The sequence below is a fragment of the Bacillus rossius genome, chromosome 6 (assembly GCF_032445375.1).
Source record: "Bacillus rossius redtenbacheri isolate Brsri chromosome 6, Brsri_v3, whole genome shotgun sequence".
NCBI classification, from domain to species: domain Eukaryota; kingdom Metazoa; phylum Arthropoda; class Insecta; order Phasmatodea; family Bacillidae; genus Bacillus; species Bacillus rossius.
This window is the reverse complement of record NC_086334.1, coordinates 33,932,261-33,955,156: the sequence shown is the minus strand read 5'-3', so window position 1 is coordinate 33,955,156 and position 22,896 is coordinate 33,932,261. Positions and strand designations below refer to the sequence as shown.

The 22,896-nt window shown below is 36.4% G+C and overlaps 1 protein-coding gene across 1 annotated transcript in view; it reads left to right on the top strand.

Annotated features, from left to right (window-relative positions):
* The window catches only part of LOC134533015 (receptor-type tyrosine-protein phosphatase kappa), a 288,290-nt gene that overhangs the window by 182,179 nt on the left and 83,215 nt on the right, over positions 1-22,896 (top strand). Inside the window, exon 2 of the mRNA XM_063370148.1 lies at positions 8,853-8,965. Coding sequence (XP_063226218.1) covers positions 8,853-8,965 — 113 coding nt within the window. The remainder of the gene's footprint in view (positions 1-8,852; positions 8,966-22,896) is intronic.

Below are 22,896 nucleotides of genomic sequence, written 5' to 3'. Positions count from 1 at the left end.
TTATCACTAATAAATTAGAATAAAATCAACATGTTTTTCGATTGTTATTATAAAATAAAATTTACATTGATTATTTTGCTAAATTAAATAATTAATTTTATACACGTGTTTATACCAATATTGAATACTGGGTATTTATTGAATATATTTGATGATATTAATTTATAATTTATCAACCATATTAATAATATTACTCCTTTTATTATTTTATTTATTTTGATTATTTGCATGCTTTTTTAAAGTTAGTTTTTTTATTATGTCAAGTAAGTATAACATCTAACGCGCGTACATAAGTCCACGCACCCATTTTTTTGTTCATAGGGAATACTTTTTATAGATATTGTGAAAACGTGATTTATATTTATTAATACAATTTTTAGTTAAAATTACGTAAAAATTACGGGCAAATACAGCCGTACAGTCTTTTACATACATTTAATTACAAATCTTATTACGAACATGTTAAAGATATTCACTAAAATGAGGTATTTATAATTTTGTCTAAAAACACTTAAGTGTATTGACTGTAAATTGCGACTTTACTATTTAAGTAGTTAAAGTTTCACGAAAATATGTAACAATATTTACTTTACATCTTCTCTGTCGACACTAATTTATTACTATAGTTTCATGAAAATTTAATATTGCGTATACGTTTTAGAGTTATTAGTTAAGCATGAACAAATTTAAAGATTTTTTTGCGTATACCATATTGAAATATATTAAAAGAGCGAGGAAAATATCTTTCCTAATAAACTCTTAAGTGGACACAACGAACGTTAAAGAAAAATAGTAATATATGCTGTAATCTAATTCTAAAATTTCTGAATCGTGTGGTTGAAAACTGTTTATTTGGAGAAAAATTATCTTCTTCATGAACTATAATTCAATTATTTGCAGGAAAACGTTCCTCTGTAATCCCTTAATTTGATAAAAATTTTCTCCGGATGAGCTAGAAAAAATATATGAAGGGAAGGGTAATAAAAAATTATTAAGTAAGAATTTCATCTTCTCTGACAATAAAATTTTCTTTATTACTTAGATGGTTCACTCAACGAGTAAGCGTAATTTCTTCGAGGTTTCGAGTTTTGTTTTCCCTTATTACCCGTCTGTTGAAGACCATGTTTCGCCAAGTACAGGAAATAGAGGGGGAGGGGGGCGGACATTACTAAAAACCAACAATCCCGAGAATTAATCTTCCACAGTATAATTAATTATTTTTTAGTAACGTAACATTTTCCAATTTTTTCAGGAGTAATTCTTAAATACTCAGTAACAAATTTCCCTGAAAACTTGCAAATAACGTATAGTCATAATAAATTGACACTAGCAACAAATTAAGGCTCAAGTTTTATTCTAATGATTTGACTTTAAAGCAGTAATGTGTTTTTAAATTACTTATCTCACAAACACATACCATTCAGGCTACATTTTATATATGCTTGTCAAAATTTTAAAAGTTACTGGAAAAAGTTGGCAACCAACTATGAGACAAAACTATTCTTGTCAAGGTATTCAATGTCTAAAACACCCATAGAGAATATGCTATGTACTTCCTGACTCCTTGCTGGCACAAAAGCTGTTTACTTTACCCTAGATATTAGAAAAAAAAACTATTTTTGAAGAACCCCGACCTACGAACTTTTCCTAGTTAACCCCACTGATATATGCGTGTGTGTGTTGGTGTGTGTGTGTGTGATAGTGGGTGTATGGTGTACTGGAATTTAGTAAGTAACTTTTAATTATTTCTTAAATAATTAACACATTTTTTGTATATTCGTAAACAAGAATAAATGTAGAAAGTGTGTGTTACTTAGAAACTCCAGAGCTTTGGAAGGTATTTGCTTATAAATCTCAGATTACCTAAATATAGTCATGCTGACAGTAAATTTTCAATCTGAACTCTTTCGGTAGGCAAACGAAATTGATAACTAAAATGGTACTATGAATAAAATGATACTCTGCACTCGGCTTCGTGAAAGAAGATACGTCACGCGTGTTTTTGAAAGAACTATATTCCAGAAAACCTTCAAACACGCGGGAGTTCCTTTGCTGTTCGTGACAGCTTCCAGGAATTTCATTTTTGCTGTTTATAAAAGCTCCAATGGTTGCACTGCAAAGCTATAGTCCGCGTCATTCAACTTGTCTGAAATTCGACAGTCCTCAAAAGCAGTACAATGTATTTTGTTTACCAGCACTGACATCCACACGGAAGTTTTTTTTAGCATAACAACAGTGACGGAAGGATACGTGAACCAATGACGCTAACCTCTGATATTAAGTCACATGACGCATACCGTAGATGTAAACGGATATTTTTTCCCCTTGGCTTTCGATCAGTGACGTAACTACCTTAGTTTCCACCTGGTACAAGAACTCATCTTAGCGCCCCTCCTTAAAAAAAAATTTCCCAGTAACACATCATATCAACACCACGTATTAATTCCGCTATTCCAAATATGTTTTATTCAACTGAGTAAATAACTTTTCGACAGTCATTTCATTTTTAATACACCACAATTAAAAAAAGTTTTTATATATTTGATTGTACACATGTACGAATCTTTCAATATTAACAATTCAGTTCATCTACTCTCAAACAATTTTTTGTGTTCTAACACTACGATATTCAAATAATTATCTACAGTAAAAACTAAACTGCCAGGTTAGCGCCCCCTCCCACTCTCCTAAAAAAAAAAAAAACGTTTTCCCCAGGGAACAAGTCTAGTTATGTCCCTGGATTTGATTGCTTTTATTCTTTGCTCCCTCCCTCCTTCCCACGACCAGTGATGCAGAATAACGTCCAGTGAACCGTGATCTCAACATCGAAGCGCTACGAGGCTTAGAGTAAGTTTAAGCCGGAAGTGAATTTACTGTGGTCTTTCTTTTATACTATATTTCCTGATCCCTGCGATTCCGCGGCTACGTGTATTCGGAGCCGACGTTGAGCGCAAACGGGAGTGGGCGGTTGCAATGGAAAAGAAAAAAAAAAGTCGAATGAATAGGGGTATAAGGTATGTTGAGGAAATAAAACTACTTCTCTCTGACAACGAATCGAAACACCCAAATAATCCACGTTTGCCCATCTTCGGACATGTTTTATTTTTCGGCGCTGTAAAAGATAATATAGGTTCTAAATTTAATTTTTCTAAAAGTTCAGTCTCCGTTTTTTGCTCATCTAGATGATTGAAAAAAAATTGAAGATTTCGTCAGGTTCGATCAGCAACATTTAAAGTACTCTTAAATCGAGAAAATGTACAGAAAAGTTTTTGCACCAAAATTGTAGCTAAATAAGGGAAACAAATACTTAAAAATATTCTTTCTCAGAATTTGTCGGATGTATTTCATAATTTTGAATAACGTGGTTTAGAATAATGAATATGGTTTTATTGAGTTACATTTATGTAAAAATGAAAGGCGTATAAAGTCGTACAGTATTTTTTACATGCATTTAATAACAAATTTGATCACGAAATTGTCAGAGAAGAATCACTAAAATTATGATTTGTCTAAGAACACTTAAGTGCATACACTGCAAACTGTGAATTTACTAGCTAAGTAGATAATGAAATGAATCCCGAAAATCTCCGTCGGCGTTATTTATTAGCTTTTTTTATTTCTTTATCATCCAAAAAAAAAAATGTATTCTAAATTAAGACCGCTAAGTTGCATTGATCGAGCGGATGAGTTCGGGGACCGATCGGAGGTCACGGAATCGTAGAGGCCTCACTTTGTCTTGGTGGTGTGGTTAAGTTTTTTTTTTAAGGAAAAGGTGTGGTGGTTGGGTGGGGGGGTTAAGGGTATTTCTGAAACGCTCTCACCCAATACGCTTCGTGAATAAAACACAGTCGGACCTCCTCCATTCCGGGGGCGTGCGGCAGATATCGACTGGCTCGTAAAGCTGCCGCCGTCACCGCGAGTTAGAACTCGCGCGGGGCCGGGGACAGCGGCCGGCGGGAATTGGAATGTGTCGCACTTAACTTCCAATCCCACGGGCGATCGGGCGGCGACCCCGACGGCCAGCGGGAAAACGGAAGAAACAAAAAAAAAGTGTGGGAGCCTTTTCGCTACTCGCCAGAGACGTATTAACAGCTAACCTCGGGAACGAAAAATAAAAATTCACGTGTTCTCGTGTTGAAAATACACTTACAACACGAAACGTAGAATTTTTTTTAAAATAATGTCGATCTTGATAAATATACGCCAATCGAGTTTCCAGCTACATTTCTAGACGGGAATCATACGTGGTTTCTGCACACGCCGTTAAAATTCGTTGTCGGAGCAGATACGTCGACTGACAAATTTGAATTTTCGATTTGCAAAGCGAATTTTTTAATTATATAATAAACTGTCTCCGATAGTAGCGAAAAATAATTTAAAAAAATACTAAATCCCGGCTTTTGATCTGATTTTTGACAGTGAATTTTATTAAAATACGGTCCATCTTGTTTTAAAGTTCATTAAACAGTTAATACCATAAATTTTTCCTTTGGATTGGTGAACTTTTATTAGATCCATCTACCACAGATGGCAGCACCGTCCATCGCATTCATGAATTTACTCCCACCAAATTCCGTATATCGAGAGCTAAGTTATTACACATAAAAATATAATGCTTCTATAAGATAATCTTCTATAGAATAAATGAATCAAAAGTCTGTGTTATGCAACATGTTTCTTATTTGACAATTGTCAAAAGTAGTACCAGTGGTACCCATTACACAAACTATCACGTTGTGACTGAAAACCACCCATAGTTGTTTATCAAACACTGTGGACATAGCAATAGTAGCTTAATATTTTTGAGAACTGTCAAGCTTTAGAGACAAGTTAAGTGTCACAGACTATATGTAAGAATTAGTGATTTGTAATAATGTCGATATAGAGGTATCCAGAGGCGTCGATGAAGCGTGAAGTAATGTGATGGTGCAGCATGCAGCAACGGAATGCATTGGTGAGGGAAGCAGGATTACCATGATAAAAGACACGGCCTTATGGAAATTGCCGTCACGTCTCCCACCCGTGGAAAAAAATATGAGTTTCATTCCGTTAGGTATCCAACCCAGATTGCTTTTGATAGTGGCGGGGGGAAGGGGGTGTGTTTAAGTGAACTGCATTTTTTTAAATTTAATGTTTGTCTCGTTTGTAACATTCTTCACCGCGAAGCCAACCGTTACTTTATAAATTTTTAGTTGGTTTACGCAAAACCTTTAAAGTATTTATTTCGGCGTATTTTTTGTGACGAATTTAGAAGGTACTAAATTTCACCCATGCCTTAACAGGGACTTGGACCCAGAATCAATTTGCTTCGGCAGCCAGCGTGTATTCAACTGCACTTCAGAGGAAGGTATTTAACTATTTTTTAACTAGGTTATATATGTTATCATTATTTGTTTTTATGATAAAAGAATATGACTGGCTTTCCCCCGCTTCGGCTGAAGTTCTTATCATTACGCACCGTGAAATTTTACGAGGCTACCGACTATGTGCTTTGACAGGGATTTTTGATTTGTTATTTCACCTTCTAACAGTGACTTACATGACCTGCATCGTGTATCGGGTACTACTTCTTAAATTGCCGATGTTGCTTTTGGCATACACTGAATTCAATGTTAGGTTAACTGACATTAATTCACACAGGTATTTAAATTTTGGTGTCATTAATGTCTATACGCTTTACTTATTTCATGTGTAAAGAGATAGTGTATGTTTTTTTTTTTTTGTAAGTTAAGACTCGATAACTACTTGTCCGATTAGACATGAACAATAGCTTGGTTTGTTTGTATTATTTTATTATTTTTTATGATAATGCAATTTTTGCAAATAAATGGTGAGAAAAATGACTTAATTAATTGTATTTTACATTACAAAAATTTTTCAAATTTAGGAAATCTTCATACCTAAGTTAACTGTGATTATCAATCTCCGTGAGTGAAATGCAGTTCTATACCAACACTTTTTAATGGAAGCAGGTCAAGTGAACATCTCGAAAAACAGATATAGGTATGTAGAAACTATGAATATGTGAGCCATTTAATTAAAATTTGTTGAAATTATTGACATGAATGACATTAATTGAGATATTCATTTTTACGTTATTCTCAAAAGAAAACTTGATCGACTGAAAATCTTCATCGTTGCTTATGAAGTTAGGTACCACAGCTAGTGTGAGATAAAGGGATTGCAACTTATCTTAGCGCGATACTGAAAATACCGTTCATATGTCAAAATGATAGATTTAGGAAAATTTTTTTTTAATGTGAAGTCTGATTATTCGTTTGTGTTTAAATACGTTGAAAAGCCCAAACTAGTGCAGGATTTACCCTTTAAAAGGTTTAAGTGTGTGCAGCTAGATAGTGGATCACTGCTGATGAAGTATTTTGTGTTAACCTGCTATATATGAAAGTTTTCGCCCAAAATGAGTTTACCTATGCTGTTTAAACTATCCGAAGTTTCATATTTAATACCAGATTTTATTTATTGTTTTGTGTTTACTGAAATGCACCCAAGTCATACTAAGCACAATGATTTATCAGGGGCTTGTGTTTGTTTTACACACTATTAAAATGGAAAGACAACACAACTTAAACATTTAAAATGCCCAGAAATAAATATAAAATTAACTGTACTAACTTTCCTGGTCATAAATCGACCCTAGGACATAAGTTGTGGAGTGCAGAAGACTATCTGAATGTACAAAAATACATGAGAATTTGTTACGCATTTCAACACACTAAATCTGAAAAGGTTTTTAAAATAAACTAATTCATATGAACTCATAATTCCGTTTATGTCTGTTAAACCAATGAAATTAACTGGCAATTAGAACTTAGAATAGTGAAATTTACAGAAAAATCAGTGGAAAATTACTGATCAGTTATGAATTAACACTAGAAACTAAAAAAAAAAAAAATAGGAATTGATCAGATTCAAAAAACCAAGTTTTTTCAAATGTTTTTCAATATAATTTCACTGAGTTGGACTAAATAATGGACAAGCTATTTATACTAAATGGATACGTGTAATGTATTTTAACTTTCATAAAATATAAATAACATTTTAATCAGAAAGTTTATTTAATGTCTCTGCTTTCCCTTTTTACCACGAAGAGTTGATTCTGCCGAGCTAATGAATTGTTACAACTCGAATTATAGGCACGGCGTTAATTCAAACTCACGTGGAAACATCGGGCGTGATTCGATTACGACGAAACTACCCCTCCGCCCGTTCGGAAATTCGATATCTCCGAGTTTACTCCCGCGGTAGGAAACCAGCTCTTGCAAGTTATTGTTTCCGTGAACTTGCGTTCGAGACGCCGGGACCTCTTGCCGCTTCGAAGGGAAGGGACTTGCGAGGAACTCAGCTGTCGTCGACGTCCAATATCCGCCGAATAATATGAAACATTATGGTTTGTAGCAACTGCGTGCCGCTGATACTAAATTTTTTTATTTTATGTACGTTAATTGCTCTCAAAACTAAGTTTTTGCTTGAAAATGATTTCCGCGGAAGCACGTGACCAACTGTTAACAGTAAATGCGAATGACAGCAAAACACACACTTTACTGTACACACAACAAAGTCCGAAAATCTGGGAATAGTACTTTTCAAGCTTGCAAGATAACTTAGTTGTACAAAACCTTTCGGTTAGTTATACATATCAAAACTTAACCTGCTGCATAGATATACAAGTATAATGTTTGGGAGTCTCTTGAAATAATTTGTGTGATATTGATTTGTGGGTTTGTGATGCCAAAATAACCATAAACACCCCCCCCCCCCCACACAGTTTTTGGAAATATTTCAATATGTGGTTTTGTTCAAACTTAACTATTTTAGTCTAAATGTATAAGCCTCCATTTGAATCGGTTGTATTTTACTTCACTGTTCATTCGAGCACTGTTTATTCTTTCTGCTCGTCACATAAACTCAATGTCACACGTCGCATGCATTGATATCTACGTATTCAACTTTATGTATTCTATTCGCGTTCTTTACTCACAAGCCTTCGGTTATGTCATCAAAAAAAAAAAAAGCTGTTGGCTAACAGAAAAGACATTAGTTTATGGGCTTGTATCCTATTTCAGGCCATGATTTTATATTTGTATTAATCACTGATCAACTTTTAGACTTTTTCAATTAATTAAATTTCACGAATTGAAAAATATATACAGCACATATTTTTTTCCATAATTAGCTGCCAACGTTACAATTTTTAACGTTTTTGGGTTGTACAAATAAGGAGGATTTAATTTATTGCAGAACTGAAATTTTTTAGGTTTAACTGCAATGCCACTGGCTACTTCATGATATGGTTTGCATTTCTATCACAAAAACTGATTTAATTTTTCTTGGCTGTCAAAATCGTAACAAATTTGAGAATTTTGAAATGCCAGGTAAAATTAATTAATATTTTCTGAAAGAAATTAAAACCATTTCTTGAAGTATCCAATGGCATTGCAGGTAAACCTAAAAGGTTTTAGTTCGGCGATAAATTAAATTATCCTTATTTGTACAACCCAAAAATATTAAAAATGTAACTTTGGCTGCTAATCATGCAAAAAGGGTGCGCTGTATATATTTTTAATTTCGTGAAAGTTAAACGATTGAAAAGTCTACAAGTTTATCTGTAATAACTGTAAATATAAAATCTTGAACTGAAATGGGAAGCACCCCCTTAAACCATTCTGGTTAGAGCGAGTCTTGGCTTTGGAGTTGACAAAATGTGATACAAAGATTATTTTTCCTGTTCAATCTCGATCGTGAACAGTGGAGCGAGGAAGCTACTGCCCTCGCGAGGGCGAGAGTTCCTCCTCGGACGAGACCGGCTGACGGCTTTGTTCGCCTGTCCGCAGAGGAGGGCGGCGTCATCTCGGTGATCCCCAGCAAGCCGGTGGAGGTGAAGAACTTCCAGAAGCTGTGCGACCAGCGGCGCAAGTTCCCGGTGCTCTACAAGGCCGAGTTCCAGGTGAGCGCCGCCTTCTCTTCTTCCAGGAAGCACGGTGCCGCTCAAGCATTGCACATATATTTTTTTGACGTGAAAACGTCTAATAAATCGACGAACGCCAGCTGCACGCACGGAAAAAGTGTCCCGCAACTAGGGTTACCAGACGTCCGGCTAAAGGAGGACATGTCCTCCTTTTTATGCATTTTTTTGCGTCCGGCCGGATTTTCCTTAATATTCCAAAATGTACGGCTTTTTTATAAAGTGAGATAATTCCTGCAGTTACACTCTGGGTAAAGCGCGCGGTGCGCGCTAATGCGCTGTCCGCAGGTTCACCCCACTAGTAAGTAGTACTATGACAGCTTGACAGGTAGCAGCACATGCAGAAGCACGTGTCTTTAATATGGTGTATATGCGTAGTTTGTTTGATTCTTTATACTGAAACTGTATTAAATGCCAAAACATTGTAAAATATCGTACTCCATTGTAATTAATTCATGGCTTTTAAAAAAAATATATTGTCCTCCTTTTTAGTGAAATTTCCTCCTTTTGCGAGGTGAATGTCCTCATTTTTTGTTATCAGTGTCTGGTAACCCTACCCGCAACGCACATTGTCCCGTTACGTTGTGTCCCGTTACGTTGTGTCCCGTTACGCTCATTGTACGCTTGCGCCGCATCTATCTCTCTTCCACTCGATTGGAACAACCATCGATTTGACTTTTTAGAGGCACATTAAACTCGAAACACTCCCATTCGTTTCCTACTTTTCCTATCATCGTCCTATCCTTAACAGAATAACACAGATTGGAAGAAGTTCAATAGCAAACATGTATAAAAGTTATAGTTAAAATAATCTCTTCGTTGAAGTGATAAACATATTTGAATTAATGAGTGCAAATAAAATTAAATTTATCAATTAAATTGTAGATTTCATTTCACTCCCTCTTTGTATCCATACAAAATAGTTATAATTCAATAATAATGACACAATTTTATTTATAAAAGTATAAAATCATTTCATAAATGTTTGGTTATGACGTCACGTTAAACTATCGTCCGTAAACCTACTTTACAGACAACCAATTTTTTTACGCAATCATTTGGAATAGAGGAATTAATATGTAGTGGCGATGTGATGTGTAGCCGGGAAAGGTTTTTTTTTTTAAAGGAGGGGCACTAAGATGAGTTCTTGCCCCGGGTGGAAACTAGACTAGATACGTCCCATACCGAATGCCGCGGGTACAAATATCCATTTCCATGTACGGCATGCGTCGTGTGAATCACGGAGGAATCACGGAGATTGATTGATTTATTTATTACCAAAGCAAAGAATCTTTATCACGCGTTTGAAGTAATGTGTGTACTAACATTTCGTGCAATAAATTTCAATCAAACAGCTCGTGTTCTCAAACTTTCTTTATGTTTTATTTTTAACCCATGTAGTTTTTTTAAACTATTTATGGATGAGTTAGTTCGTTACTGTAAATTTGTGAGGATGGTTTATCTAGTATTTTGCGTAAACTTTAAACCACGTTCGATTTATGCGTGTTTTATTGCGTGCGTGAATGATATTACTGATGAATGATATTGGACGTTGGTAGAAATGAAAGGTTTCAATTTCTGGGTGGGGTTGAAGAACCGCTTTTCTCACTGCGTGTCTTCAATTTCTTTCCTTTTGCTGGTGAATGATAAATAATTTAGGATCTAGGTTGGAGAAGGTGGTTATATACCCACCCTCCAGCGTACGCCACTGGCTCTTTTTTTCTACACTGAGCTGTATAGTTGACACACGCATATACTCATTTATTTCAACACCTATTTAGTACAGACTCGATTTTGTAACCAACACAGTTACCGGGTTGCGGGGGAGGTGGAAAGAAGAGAAAGAGAGATATATATATTCATCTTTCCTTATTCAAAAGGTTGGCGGTTTATTCCCACGTTGCCTTTAATAATACCTCTTATCTGCTTCTGCCTTTCTATTATTTTTAGGCATGATTTTAAATCACTAACTCCAGTTGAATGAATCGAAAGAACAAAATAAAACTCCTTTTGAACATAAATTACAAGTCTATCTCCTACATTTTTAAAATTTCAAAACACTGTTTTCAAATACCACAAATAAATCCCATATAAAGCTATACTCTTAAGTCTAGACGTCTTTTTTACATTTTAAATCACACTCCTCACATATAAATTATTGATACTTATAAAGTTATTTGCACAAATCAATTACTCTTTTTTACACGAATAAATACATTTCAGATACTTTAAATAAAATAAAATAAATGTTAGCGTCAATCCTTAGCCGTTACAAAAACTGAGGATTAGACAAACACAAGCAGCATTGTGATAACTCCGTAGCATCACTTTTGCATTATTTCTACCTCTCCCCTGCTGTCTCCCCTTACGGCCGTTACAACAAACATACCTGTTTAGCATGCTACGCTACATACCTATCCACCCTCCTTTTTGTCGTCTTCTCATTCAACCGCTAGTGCATGCGTTGGAGTGGCGTCGCCGCTGACGCACTCTCCTCCACCACGTACCTAGCGGTTCCCCTCATGCAATCAGAATTTTTGTAACACTCTAAAATTTTAGCCCCCTCAGTAAAGAAGTTTCACTCCAAAATACTTTGAAAGTAAAAAATAAAATAATGTTACAAATGCACCATTCAAAACAACATTCTAAAAACAAAATTCTGACGCGATTGAAATAAAGATGTAAATAAAAATATTTCTAATTGGAACATCTGTCACGCCCACTAATCCGGTCGCTCTGGCGCCACAGATGTTCGAACGTGACTAGGAAACTATTTTATTCGCGTATCGTCTAGCGCATTGAAACCGCCACTTTTCTTCGATTGTAATATTGCATAAATATGTTAATCAACGTTATTTAAAAACTTTTCAACCAAGGCAATACGAGTATATTAAATACTTATCATTGGTAATTATGCCTTTGTGATATACGAACTGAGTCCTTTTTAGTTTATGTGGAATCATGTATTACAACATTTTTTCAAAACTCTACTAACTGAAGAGGCCGTGTAGCTGAAAGCGTTTGTGTGAATAATTACGTGGGAAAAAAAATCACAAACAAGAGCTAACCTGGCACTTAATGCTCGGTTTCACAAGCAATTTTTGTATTTTTTTTTTCATTAGTATTATTCAAACTAAAATAAAAAAACCTCTCTTTCATTTCTTGTTTCATCTAATAATTTTTAAACAGAGGTATTTATAATTGTGACCTCTTCCTATATTAAAATGCAGCACAGAAACTTCAAGGAGAATCCATAAATAATAGAAATTAAAAAATAAAATAAATAAATAAATAAAAAGGCTTGGTGCGTGAGACCAAGAATGGACCTGTGGTAATGTTGGAAGTCCAGAACCCTGACTGGTGATTACCACCGACTGTTGTTTCAACCCCCCCCCCCTTCTCCCTTCCCTAAAGACCGCAGCGCACGTGACAAGACTGTGTCGCGATGTCGCTTGAGCCCTGATTCATCTGCGCGAAAGCCCCTACTTCTGCAGCTTGAGCGTCGGAAGTCCTCCTTCTATCCCCGCTGTCACTTAACAGTCATTGTAGCGCACTGCCCTCATGTGTGTCGATGTAGTCGATGGAGCAGTGGTTTCTGTCAAGTGAATTAAACACTATGCGACCAAATATGGATCCATAGGGGCATGTTTCCCCTTCTCTTTCAGAACGCTAAAAGCCATGGAGGTAAGAAGTAAGGGAGTTGGTGTGTACGATCTTTGCAGTTTTAACACTTTGAAGTCAAAATGAGAAGGTATCTCCACCCTCTTTCCTATCTGCACAGCAAAACAATGGTTAGTTTTAATGAAGTTTAACGCTAATGTTTTTTGTAGATGTATTGGTATTATAGTTATTTTTCAAAATTCACTACAGATAGCATCTTCACGATTCTTCCTAGCATGTTCGTTTCAAGATATTAAACAAATTTATAGTATGTTAGTCTTTATAGAACTACGCTTTTTTTGCTATCCAGATGATAACCAGTTGACTTTCACTTCAGTACACACAGCCACTCCATTGTATGAGCTGCACTGGATGAAATTACTTATGAAAAAGTACTGTGGGGGTTCTTTTTTATTTCAAATACTTATCAAAGCCATTTTTTTCATTATAAATTAATAAGTCTAGAAATCATACCTACAATAAGTTATTAGTAAGTACAAATCAAATCAATAACACTAATTATCAGGAAATTGCTGAACTGCAGTATTATTTATTTTATTGATTTACTGATATGTTGTTTAATTATTAATTTAAATATTAAAAAGCTGTAAAAGGTATTACTATGGCTGGAAAGCGCATTTACCCGTTAACATTTCAAAAAAAAAAAATTCTGAGGGAGATTGACCAAGGGTCTTTTCCTCCTAAAGAAGTCAATCCTGTATCCGCTCCTGCATGTAAACTTCACAATTTAAGTGTGCATGCAAGTGTTTGGTTTAGTTCTCATTTAAAATAAGTTCTTTTACATGTTATGTCTTTCTTATGTCGACATTGTTACCCAAATGGACGACTATGGTAAAGAAGTGAAGCGAAGTGCCTGTGCCTTGTGTGATCTGGTTATAAACATTGCGAACCAACCACAATTTTCCTAGAGACAATTTGGAAAATATTAAAAACTACTTTTTTTTTTTTTGCAATAAGAAAGCCACCGAAATTATGCAACCTCATATGAGGTGAATCCTCTCTGAAGTCGTAACGAGTCCTTGGTGGTGAATTTTTATTTAAATAAGTTTAAATGAAATGAAGAAAATCTGTTCACAGAAATTCAAAATATAAAGGTTGGCAAAAAGTTCAGAATGTACTAGATGCGTCTGTAACATCCTCGGGCGAGAAACGAATGCGTTCTGCAGCTGCTTCCAGCCAACGGTTCGCAATTCACAGCTCAAGCTGCGTGTTGGGTTTGACGTCATCAAAGCTGTATCCACTCAATCAATCATCTGGATTGTCGCCATCAATAACTACTGTGAAGTGATGATGTCCCCTTTCTGCGTCATTCCTCTAGCGGGGTCTCCGCTGGAAAGACAAGAGGCAAACACTCGTTCAAGTTCCGACATTTTTAACGAGCGGCACGGAGCGAGGTGACGTAATGGCTAAACGCTGGGATCGCATTCCAGAGGATCTGTGTTTGAATCCCGGCTCGGCCGTGCCTAATTCACTCCGGGAATAAAAATTCTGGGACGCTTCCTTGCTCTAGAGGTTGCACGAAAGTGTTTCCCAATATCCCCCAGGTCCGTTGTCATTGTGACGTAACGTCAGGACTGAGTGAAACAAATGTGAGAGATTCTTTCACCACTCGCCAGTGATGGTACACATGTAACGTCTTAAGGAGCAAATTCATTTGGTCTCATGTGGCAAGTAAGCATATAATACGAAATTCAGACACGAAATTTAACGAAAAATTATTTACTATAATTTCGAGCGTGAATAATATGTACGTTAATTATGTTTAGAACTACATTTCTTGACACGAATCACACGAAGTTTCCGCAAACGTCACTAGTATTCGATGGCAAAGCAGCGACGTCGATTATATAATAATTTTATTGGCAGACCGAAATTTTAAACTATATAATGAAACCACTCCGATAAAAGCAAAAAAAAAAAAATGTCTTGAAAAAAATACTAAACCCATGCTTTGGACCAGATTTTTGACAAGGAATTTTATCAAAATTCTTCCCGTCCTTTTAAAATTCATTAAACCCTTAATGATATAAAGTTTATGTTTGGCTTTGCCAACTTCAGTTCGCACCATCCTCTATAGATGACAGCACTGAGGTTACATATTTTCGTTCCACGCGACCTCCGTTCATTCACGAAATTACTCCTACCAAACGCGGTATACCGCGGTTAACCTGATATTATGTTAAATTTATCCTCGTTATCGTAAGGATGTATGTCCCGTTCCAAGTCATTATTGTATACTTATGTTGCACATTTTTTGAGTGACTCAACTTAAAAAAAAAGAAATAGTTATATATCTCATAGTTTTTGGCATACTTAGCTGGCAAAGTTACATTTTTAACGTTTAAGTGCAGTATGGATACGGAGAATGAATCGGACTATAAAACTGGAACTTGTTGTTTTAAAGTCAATTTTACTGGCTGCTTTGTGTATGGTTTGGATTCTTTCAGAAAAAAAAAATTATTTCACCAGGATTTTAAAAATAATCAACATTTGTATGACTTTAAAAGTATAAAAAAAAATAATTTTTTTCTGAAATAATTTATAACCATACCACGCAGTAGACACAAGCATTGCCTTTAAACCCAAAAATATTCAGTTATATATTCCATTTGGTTCTCTTTAACCATACTGCACAAAATTGTTATAAATCCAACTTGGAAAGTAATTTATGCAAACGTATGCACTATATAAGCATATATTAATTATGCTGAAGTTTGGTCACTCAAAAAGTCCACACATTAACAATTTTAAACGAAAAATAAAATAAATACCTGGAACGGGAACATACACCCTTAAGCAAGGTTCCAAACAACTTCATTAGGACCACCCACAGCATCTGCTCGGTAATCCAAGCATCTCTGAACATCCGCCCGCGGCGGTAACGTAGTTACACACAGCGTTGCGGGAGACATCAAAACGGAACGACCGGCGGCGGGATGCTGCGCTGTCTCGCCGCCAGGTTGCAGGTCGAACGGCGGTGATTCCGGAGTCGGCCGCCAGGGGCGCCTGCGTCTGGCTTCCACGACGAGCTTGTATCAAAGCTGCATTACTGGGCGGGTAAAAAAAAAAAAAAAAAAAAAACATGCTTTGATCAGCTCTGCGTGAAATGCAAACGTGTTTTAGACGTCCCTGTTTTATTTTACTTTGTATTTCCCTCAGATTCGAAAGTCGCTTCCACCCGGTTGGTACTTGAAGAGTTAAATGCCAATGTGTTTGATGTTCGTCGTACAAACCACGGAGGAGAAAAGATACGTACTTGCCAAGCAGTATCATTCTTTCGCTTTGTCAGGAACAAGAAAACAACTTGAGGAATTTGTGGATAATAGGCAGGGTGGCCAAGTTGATCACATGGTAACCGGATGAAGCCTTTATTTTTCAGCTCATGGCAAGCCCAATTTTAGTTATTACGTCCAAAACAGTTTCAAATAACTATATTTTTTGGAAGCAACTGTGTTTGAAGACGGAGATTCTAATTAACACTTGCAATCATCAGACATGACCAATCCCCAATTCCGTAATGTTTTGGGCGTCAGCCCACAATATAGCGATGGCGATTTTTTTTTAAAAAAAAAAGTGACTTCATATAGGTCACAGTGTGCCGTCTACTGAGAATACCTAACTCCATGATAAAGCTGGAGTCACAATACCACGACAACATTAACCCGACGATTTCTGATTTGGCTGTCGGAAAATCCTTCCAAGTTCAAAACTTCCATAAAATGCAATAGAATGCGCTAAAAACATTGTAGAAGAAAAAAATAACATGCTATTTTAGACCATGATTTTTCTTTTACTGGCTGATTTCTGTACCCCTTCAACCCAATGTCATAAATATTACCATGAGCATTAAATTGATTAATTGATTAATTAATTATTAATAAAATTACCACCCATTATTAAATTTAATCTTCAACAATCTACAATAACAACATTTACCATAAACTGATGATATCAACTTATATAAACAGATGAAGGCAAACTACAAATATCAAAGTGTACCACACGTTAAACGAAATTTAATTTTTCAGCATAAATATTTACCAAATAATAAAATAAATAGCTTGGTTCTGTAAGGTTTCCGATTACGTTTTGCTTTCTGTCGGGCAGCAAGACACGACAAAATTAGAAATAGAATATATTCCTTGCGGGCCGTCGGGGCGCGTATTTGGTCGGGATGACGTCACAGCAACCTTGCATTTCACTGGCTGCTGAGCATGTTGGGCATGTCCTGTTGGGCTCGTCGTGGCATTGTGACTCCAGCTTAAAAGGTAACGCCTTACATAAAAAAAATCATAGACGTAATTCGTTAGTAAAAGGAGTAATATAAAGTGAAGTCACTTTGGTTAGCATAACAGACCGCAGGTTTTTATAGGCATATGTTAAAAATTGGTTTAATATCTTGAAATAAACTTGCGAAAAAAATGTCATAAATAAGTCATCATCATCATCATCATCATCATCATCATCATCATCATCATCATCAACTGCTTCCAGCCTGTGGCCGAGTGGAAAGTATAATGCCTCCATATTCTTCTGTCACTCCACCATTTCTCATCCTCCACTCTGTTTCAGTCTTCTCATATCTCCTGCTCTCTTTAAATTATTTTATAATTCTACTCGAGAAAATAAAATGATATGCTAAAAACCATAAGTAAAAGAGTGTTGTTATACATAGATATATATAACAAATCTGCGAGGAATTAGCATAAAAATTCATTTTGTGACCCTCCACGTTAAAAAAATACAAATAACAAGATGGATGCAAGAAACACGCATCTAGATGCCTTAAAATTAATGTGAACCACATGATGATTTGATGAAATATATTAGGTAATCTCGTTTCTAAACACCCACATGGGAAAATACATGTTTTGTGTGTTTTACGTATATATTTTATTAAAGTTATTTATTTACACCTTTATAGAACAGATTCAATATACACATTTACAACTGCCTAAAATTTACTTACTACATTTGATGTTTAGACGTGCATAAGCGTGCAATAAAAAATTTAAAATGAGTAAAAAACACAAAATATATTTATATATCTAAATTTTTACTTATAGCTGATGATGCTACGATAGGTTGCAATGGGACAGAAATTATAGATCTCAATAATTTAGATGGGGCAACCGTAAGTTAAGCTTGGGAAATATTTTAAACATTCGTGAAAAAATTAGAAAAAATTATCGTGGTTCTAAGAAGATTTATGTTACTAAGGTATTACAGACTTATATACGGTAAGTCACGGCAGTTGTAGAGATTTAAACTATATTTTTTTAAACAAACCAACGCCGTTTTGTTGGTTTATCTTGACGTTTGGTTTTTGAAACCACATCACGCTGTTTGGATTGCCAACGTTTTGTTGCCCGATGTATTCAGCATCATCCAGAGACACCATTAAGTAGTAACGAATACACAGTTAATCTGTGCTTAAGTCCCACGCTGAAGATGCTTCCACTTGCAGCGAAACGTCTGTTAACTCTCAACACTACGACGAGGCTGCAACCAGAGAGCCAAGTCGGAACACTATGACGTAGATAAAAAAAAGATTTTTTTACCACTTTTCATCCTTTACTGTAAAATATTTTCTTTAAAAGTGATATATTTACAGCCCATTTAAGCTACGTTGATATGAATTTTTTTTAATTCACCTTTGAAAAAAAACTGCACATAGTTCCACGCAAAAGTATAGCCCGAATATCAACTTAAAAGTTTTGACAGAAAATAACACGAGAAGTTAGTTCCACGAATTTCCGTCTAAATAAGCATGCTACGATAGAAAATGGCTGGCCATTTCAATATTTTTATGTTAATTTCAAAAGTTTTCATACCATTAAAAATTTTATAATAATTATTTCTTATTTCTCTTCATTAAAGCATAGATTACACGTTTAATAGATTTACAAAGATGACGATAGAGTGTTGATTAGCGGTATTCAGACAGTTGTATTTATTCGCAAATATTAGTTAAATAGTATACACCAGTGATTTTGTAGCAGTCAGTCATTACAAACCTCAGGCATTTCCTTTGAATAAAGCCATGCTTTGGCAAAACCAAATTTTGTGAATCGAACGATAGGCAATTGTTGAAACCAAAATGACATTTTTTTTAAATGTCTCTCCACCTCAAAGTATGATTCGTTGCGAAAATAACAATTTTGTGTGTTTGTACAAGTGGAATGTTTTGCTCGCATAAAAATCACACAGGCTCGTGGCAGTGTTGAATCTGACATCTGGCGGATAAAATATTGAGAGAGTTTTTTTTTTATAGTGAAAAGTGTTGCGCTGAAGTTGAGTTGAATGTACACGATCTTGCTGGAAGTATTGGGGGGGGGGAAGTACTTCCCCTTCTTTTCCGATTCCAACTGGGCCCTCCCCAGAGCCTGCTGCCGGAGATTCGACGGCGGCGGAGGGACTCGCTAGTTCTCCCCCAGTCGCTCGTCCTCATTGCCCCCGTCCCCTCCTCGCAGAATCCTCGCAGGTGGTTTGGTCGTTGTGGAGGGGGAAGGAGGGGGGACACGCCCGCGCGGCTTGCAGCCACATAAGGTATCGAACCCAAGGGGCCGCCAAGTTTGTCCTCGACTCGATCCGGAGAACGGACAAAGGAGGAAGGCCAGTGGTTTGTGCTCTTAGGACTCTAGCAACGCACAGCTCGACTTCACACATCCGTTCTTGGATTCTTTTGAAGTGAAAAACATCTTTGCTGAGGGGAGCCAGAATTTTGGGAGCGTTACGAAAATTCCGATCTCAGGGAGGGGAATAGCTAGGTACCTGGTGGGGGGGAACCGGTAAAGAAGGAGAGTGCGTTAGCAAGGACGTCACCCCAACGCGTGCACTAGCGGTCGAATGGGAAGACGATTAGGAAGGGGTGGAAAACAGTTAAAATACTAAATAAAATTCTATTGCGAAAACTATTATGAAAATTAATATCCGAGTGGTGTATGTTTACGAAAATCTTCAAGAATATATCGAGGCCAGAATGGTAGTTTCTCTCTAGATTAAGAATTTAAACTGTGTAATTTGGAGAGTGAAAATGGATAAACAGTGTTTTTATTTTAGGAACAATTTTTAGGAATGAAACCCGGTGCAGATACTTCAAATTACCGCAGGCACGTGGACTGCATCTTAATCTTAATTTCTGTGGGTTTAAAATGCACTATAGGTATGGACGACGAGAAGACAGCGTACAAGTTTAGAGCATTGCGCTTAAAGGCAATACCGCACTTGAAACACGAACTATCGTAGCACTTATCATCTTTATTCACTAACGCCAACACAGCCGTAGCTATACTGACTCCTTAAGGAGAATTCCTTCTTAGAATGCCGCAGTGTTGTAAGGGAAGATACGTCGTCGGATGCCCTGCTATCTTCCGCCCAATCAAGCGCCCCTCTCTCTTTATCCCTCTCTTCCCCAGTAGCTATCAGACTGTCCCATTCTTCAAGCCTATCCACCAAGCGCCGTAGGAAGTAAACAGGCGGTCGTATTTCACTTTGCCGTCGCAACTTCTTTATTGCTCACTCCTCTTCCTTAAACTTTATTTCGAGCGAGCACGGAACCACAAAATGACCATACTTTTCCCCTAGATTTTGTCGGAATAGATTACATTTGCAATGTTTACCTCCTGTGATCAAGAGAGCAAGGAGGCCAAAAATATGAGAAAAAAACGGCTTAGTTTTAGACACAATATTCAAGTGTTCGAGAACAACGGGGCATGAATGTAATGGGTGGCAGAGAATAAAAAAAAAAAATTGTCAGATAGAATTTGTCCGGAAAAGGAGATAGTAGTACGCAAATTTGAATTTCCCGCGCAATTGGCGTAGCTCCAGTGACTGAGAGGACTCTAGATCGCAGCACAGCACTTCCTAAACCGTCGACACTGCGCTAATCGCCCAAAGCTAAGCATCTGAATGTAACACAACCAACTACTCACTGAGCTGAACAAGAACATGCTGGTTGCTGTTGCACTAGACTAACTCTAAACGTCTGCGCCATGTTCGTCTACAGCTTACCGCGGAGCGCCTGAACGTGTTACGTCACGGCGCTATGCTTGCGCGACCTCTAAGCCGCTGTGATTAGTTTTCTCAGTGAAGTGTATGGAGAAAATATCATGGCGAATGTAATGCTACGTAATTGGGTTGCAGCTTTTGAAGATGGCCGCATGAATGTTCATGATGAGGAACGAAGTGGACTCCCTTCTGTAATTTCTGACGATTTGGTGCAGAAGATTGACAAAAAAGTGAACTGGAACATACGTTTTACGATTTCGTCGTTACCTGAATGTTTTTGTTTTTCTCTGTACACTCCAGTGAAATGACGATGGATTTCAGCCGCTGTCACGTCTTTGGAGCTAGGGAAACGAATAACTGTACGTATTTCAAAGTCGGTGGGATTCTCACCCAGCAGAGGCATTTCCAATACTCACAAACAAACGTTAACGTGGTCGAATTTTCCGTAATGGCGTCTGCGGCTTGCCCGCAGATGTAGGTATACAGCTTGCACGAGTGGAATGCCGATCGCAGAGCTTCTAAGATCTATTTTCAAAACAACACTTACTTTAAAAAAAACACACGCCTCATATGTGTGTGTGTATATATATATATACAAACAGTAAGATAGCTTTGGTGCTCATAACGATATTATCATCTCAAATCAAATTTCAAATCAACATTATACCATCGCAACAATCGCCCGTTTACCCGTATTTTTCTTCGAACCCACGTCACTGCACATCGGTTCGATTACCTTTCACAATTAACTTTTCTCATCTGTGTAATGTGGCGCATTTAATTACATTTGGCTTATCATTACTTACACTATATTTTGCGTGCTTACGTGCTTTCTTTTTCCGTGGTTTTACTCAGTGATATGGTTTTACATGTTAGAAACTTTATAAATATAATTTTGTCATTTCGATATATTACAACCGATAGCGAACTTGTAAGTGTGCTGAACATAGATTTAGTGGTGTTTTAAATTTGTTCACTTGTTAGCGTTCTTAACAAAAGATTAAACATTGAGGCAGTCTTAATGCTGCATCAATCCATAATTTTCACGGATTTATTAATTTATTCTCGAATTAGAGTGATGATATTTTAAAAATTTAATTTAATTATAATTAAACATCCGTTTTATGTTCTAATTTAAGTGAGGTGTGGGCATGTCTTACCTTATTTTTTTTAGATGATACATATTCATATGCATTTTAAGTGATGAGCTGGCATAGGTTTATTTTCAAGTGCAACCCATAACGGCAAAAGTACCTAACTTGTGGGACTAAGCGACAGCTGTGGTTTCGACGGTCATGTCACGACAAAAGATACCAAAGAAATTTTAAATGAATTCAAATCATTGCACCCTCTGTTTAAATGCTAGAATTTTTGCAAAATAACTAAACTTTGCTATAGCGTAAGCGCGTAGATTTTCTTTTTGATGCGTTAGCATATTAGCTCTCGATATACGGCATTTTGTAAGAGTAATTTCGTGAATGGAACAGAAGTTGATTGGAACGGAAATGTGTAATAACTTAGCTGTCGTCTGTGGAAGTCCCGAAAATCTCGAAATATGGTAGAATAGCGTGATTAATCCGTATATATTAACTTTCACGAATATCGAGGAATATAAATATTTTTATACGATGAATAACTTTAGATTTCTGTTGAAAATATCCATTAACAATATCTTAATTTAGTTAACTAAGCCGTTATAAAGTCTTGTCGATGGAAACATACGGCGATCATCTTTGAAACACAAAAAAGGCTAACCTGGAACATTTAATGAGGTTATTCAATAATCTTGTAACTAATCAGTAAACTTGATCTTTGTTAATGCCGAAGAGTAACTATAAAAACCAGTTGCATGGATTTAACGTAGTTGGCAAAAAAAAAAACTGTACACCAAGGGAACAAAATTTTCAACGTTTGTATCCGTGATTTAAGGCCTGGCAGTATGATCAATCTTGATTAGTGCAATCGATCTGTTCCTGACAACAAGATGATGCTAAACAACCCTTCACTCTAATTTTTTTTGTACTTTTACAAGGATGGTCCTTGGAAACCCTGTTGCCAACGATACCGTTTGTAAAATCGCAAGGCAGGGTTTTGTATCACATGCGAAAAATTCGCGAATTCATTTCGCGATAGGCTAAAATACAAATCGTTATACCTTAGTGCTGCCTCTGCTATTGGCTCACAACTCACCTGGATGACTCTGGACCAATGAAAAACACCCA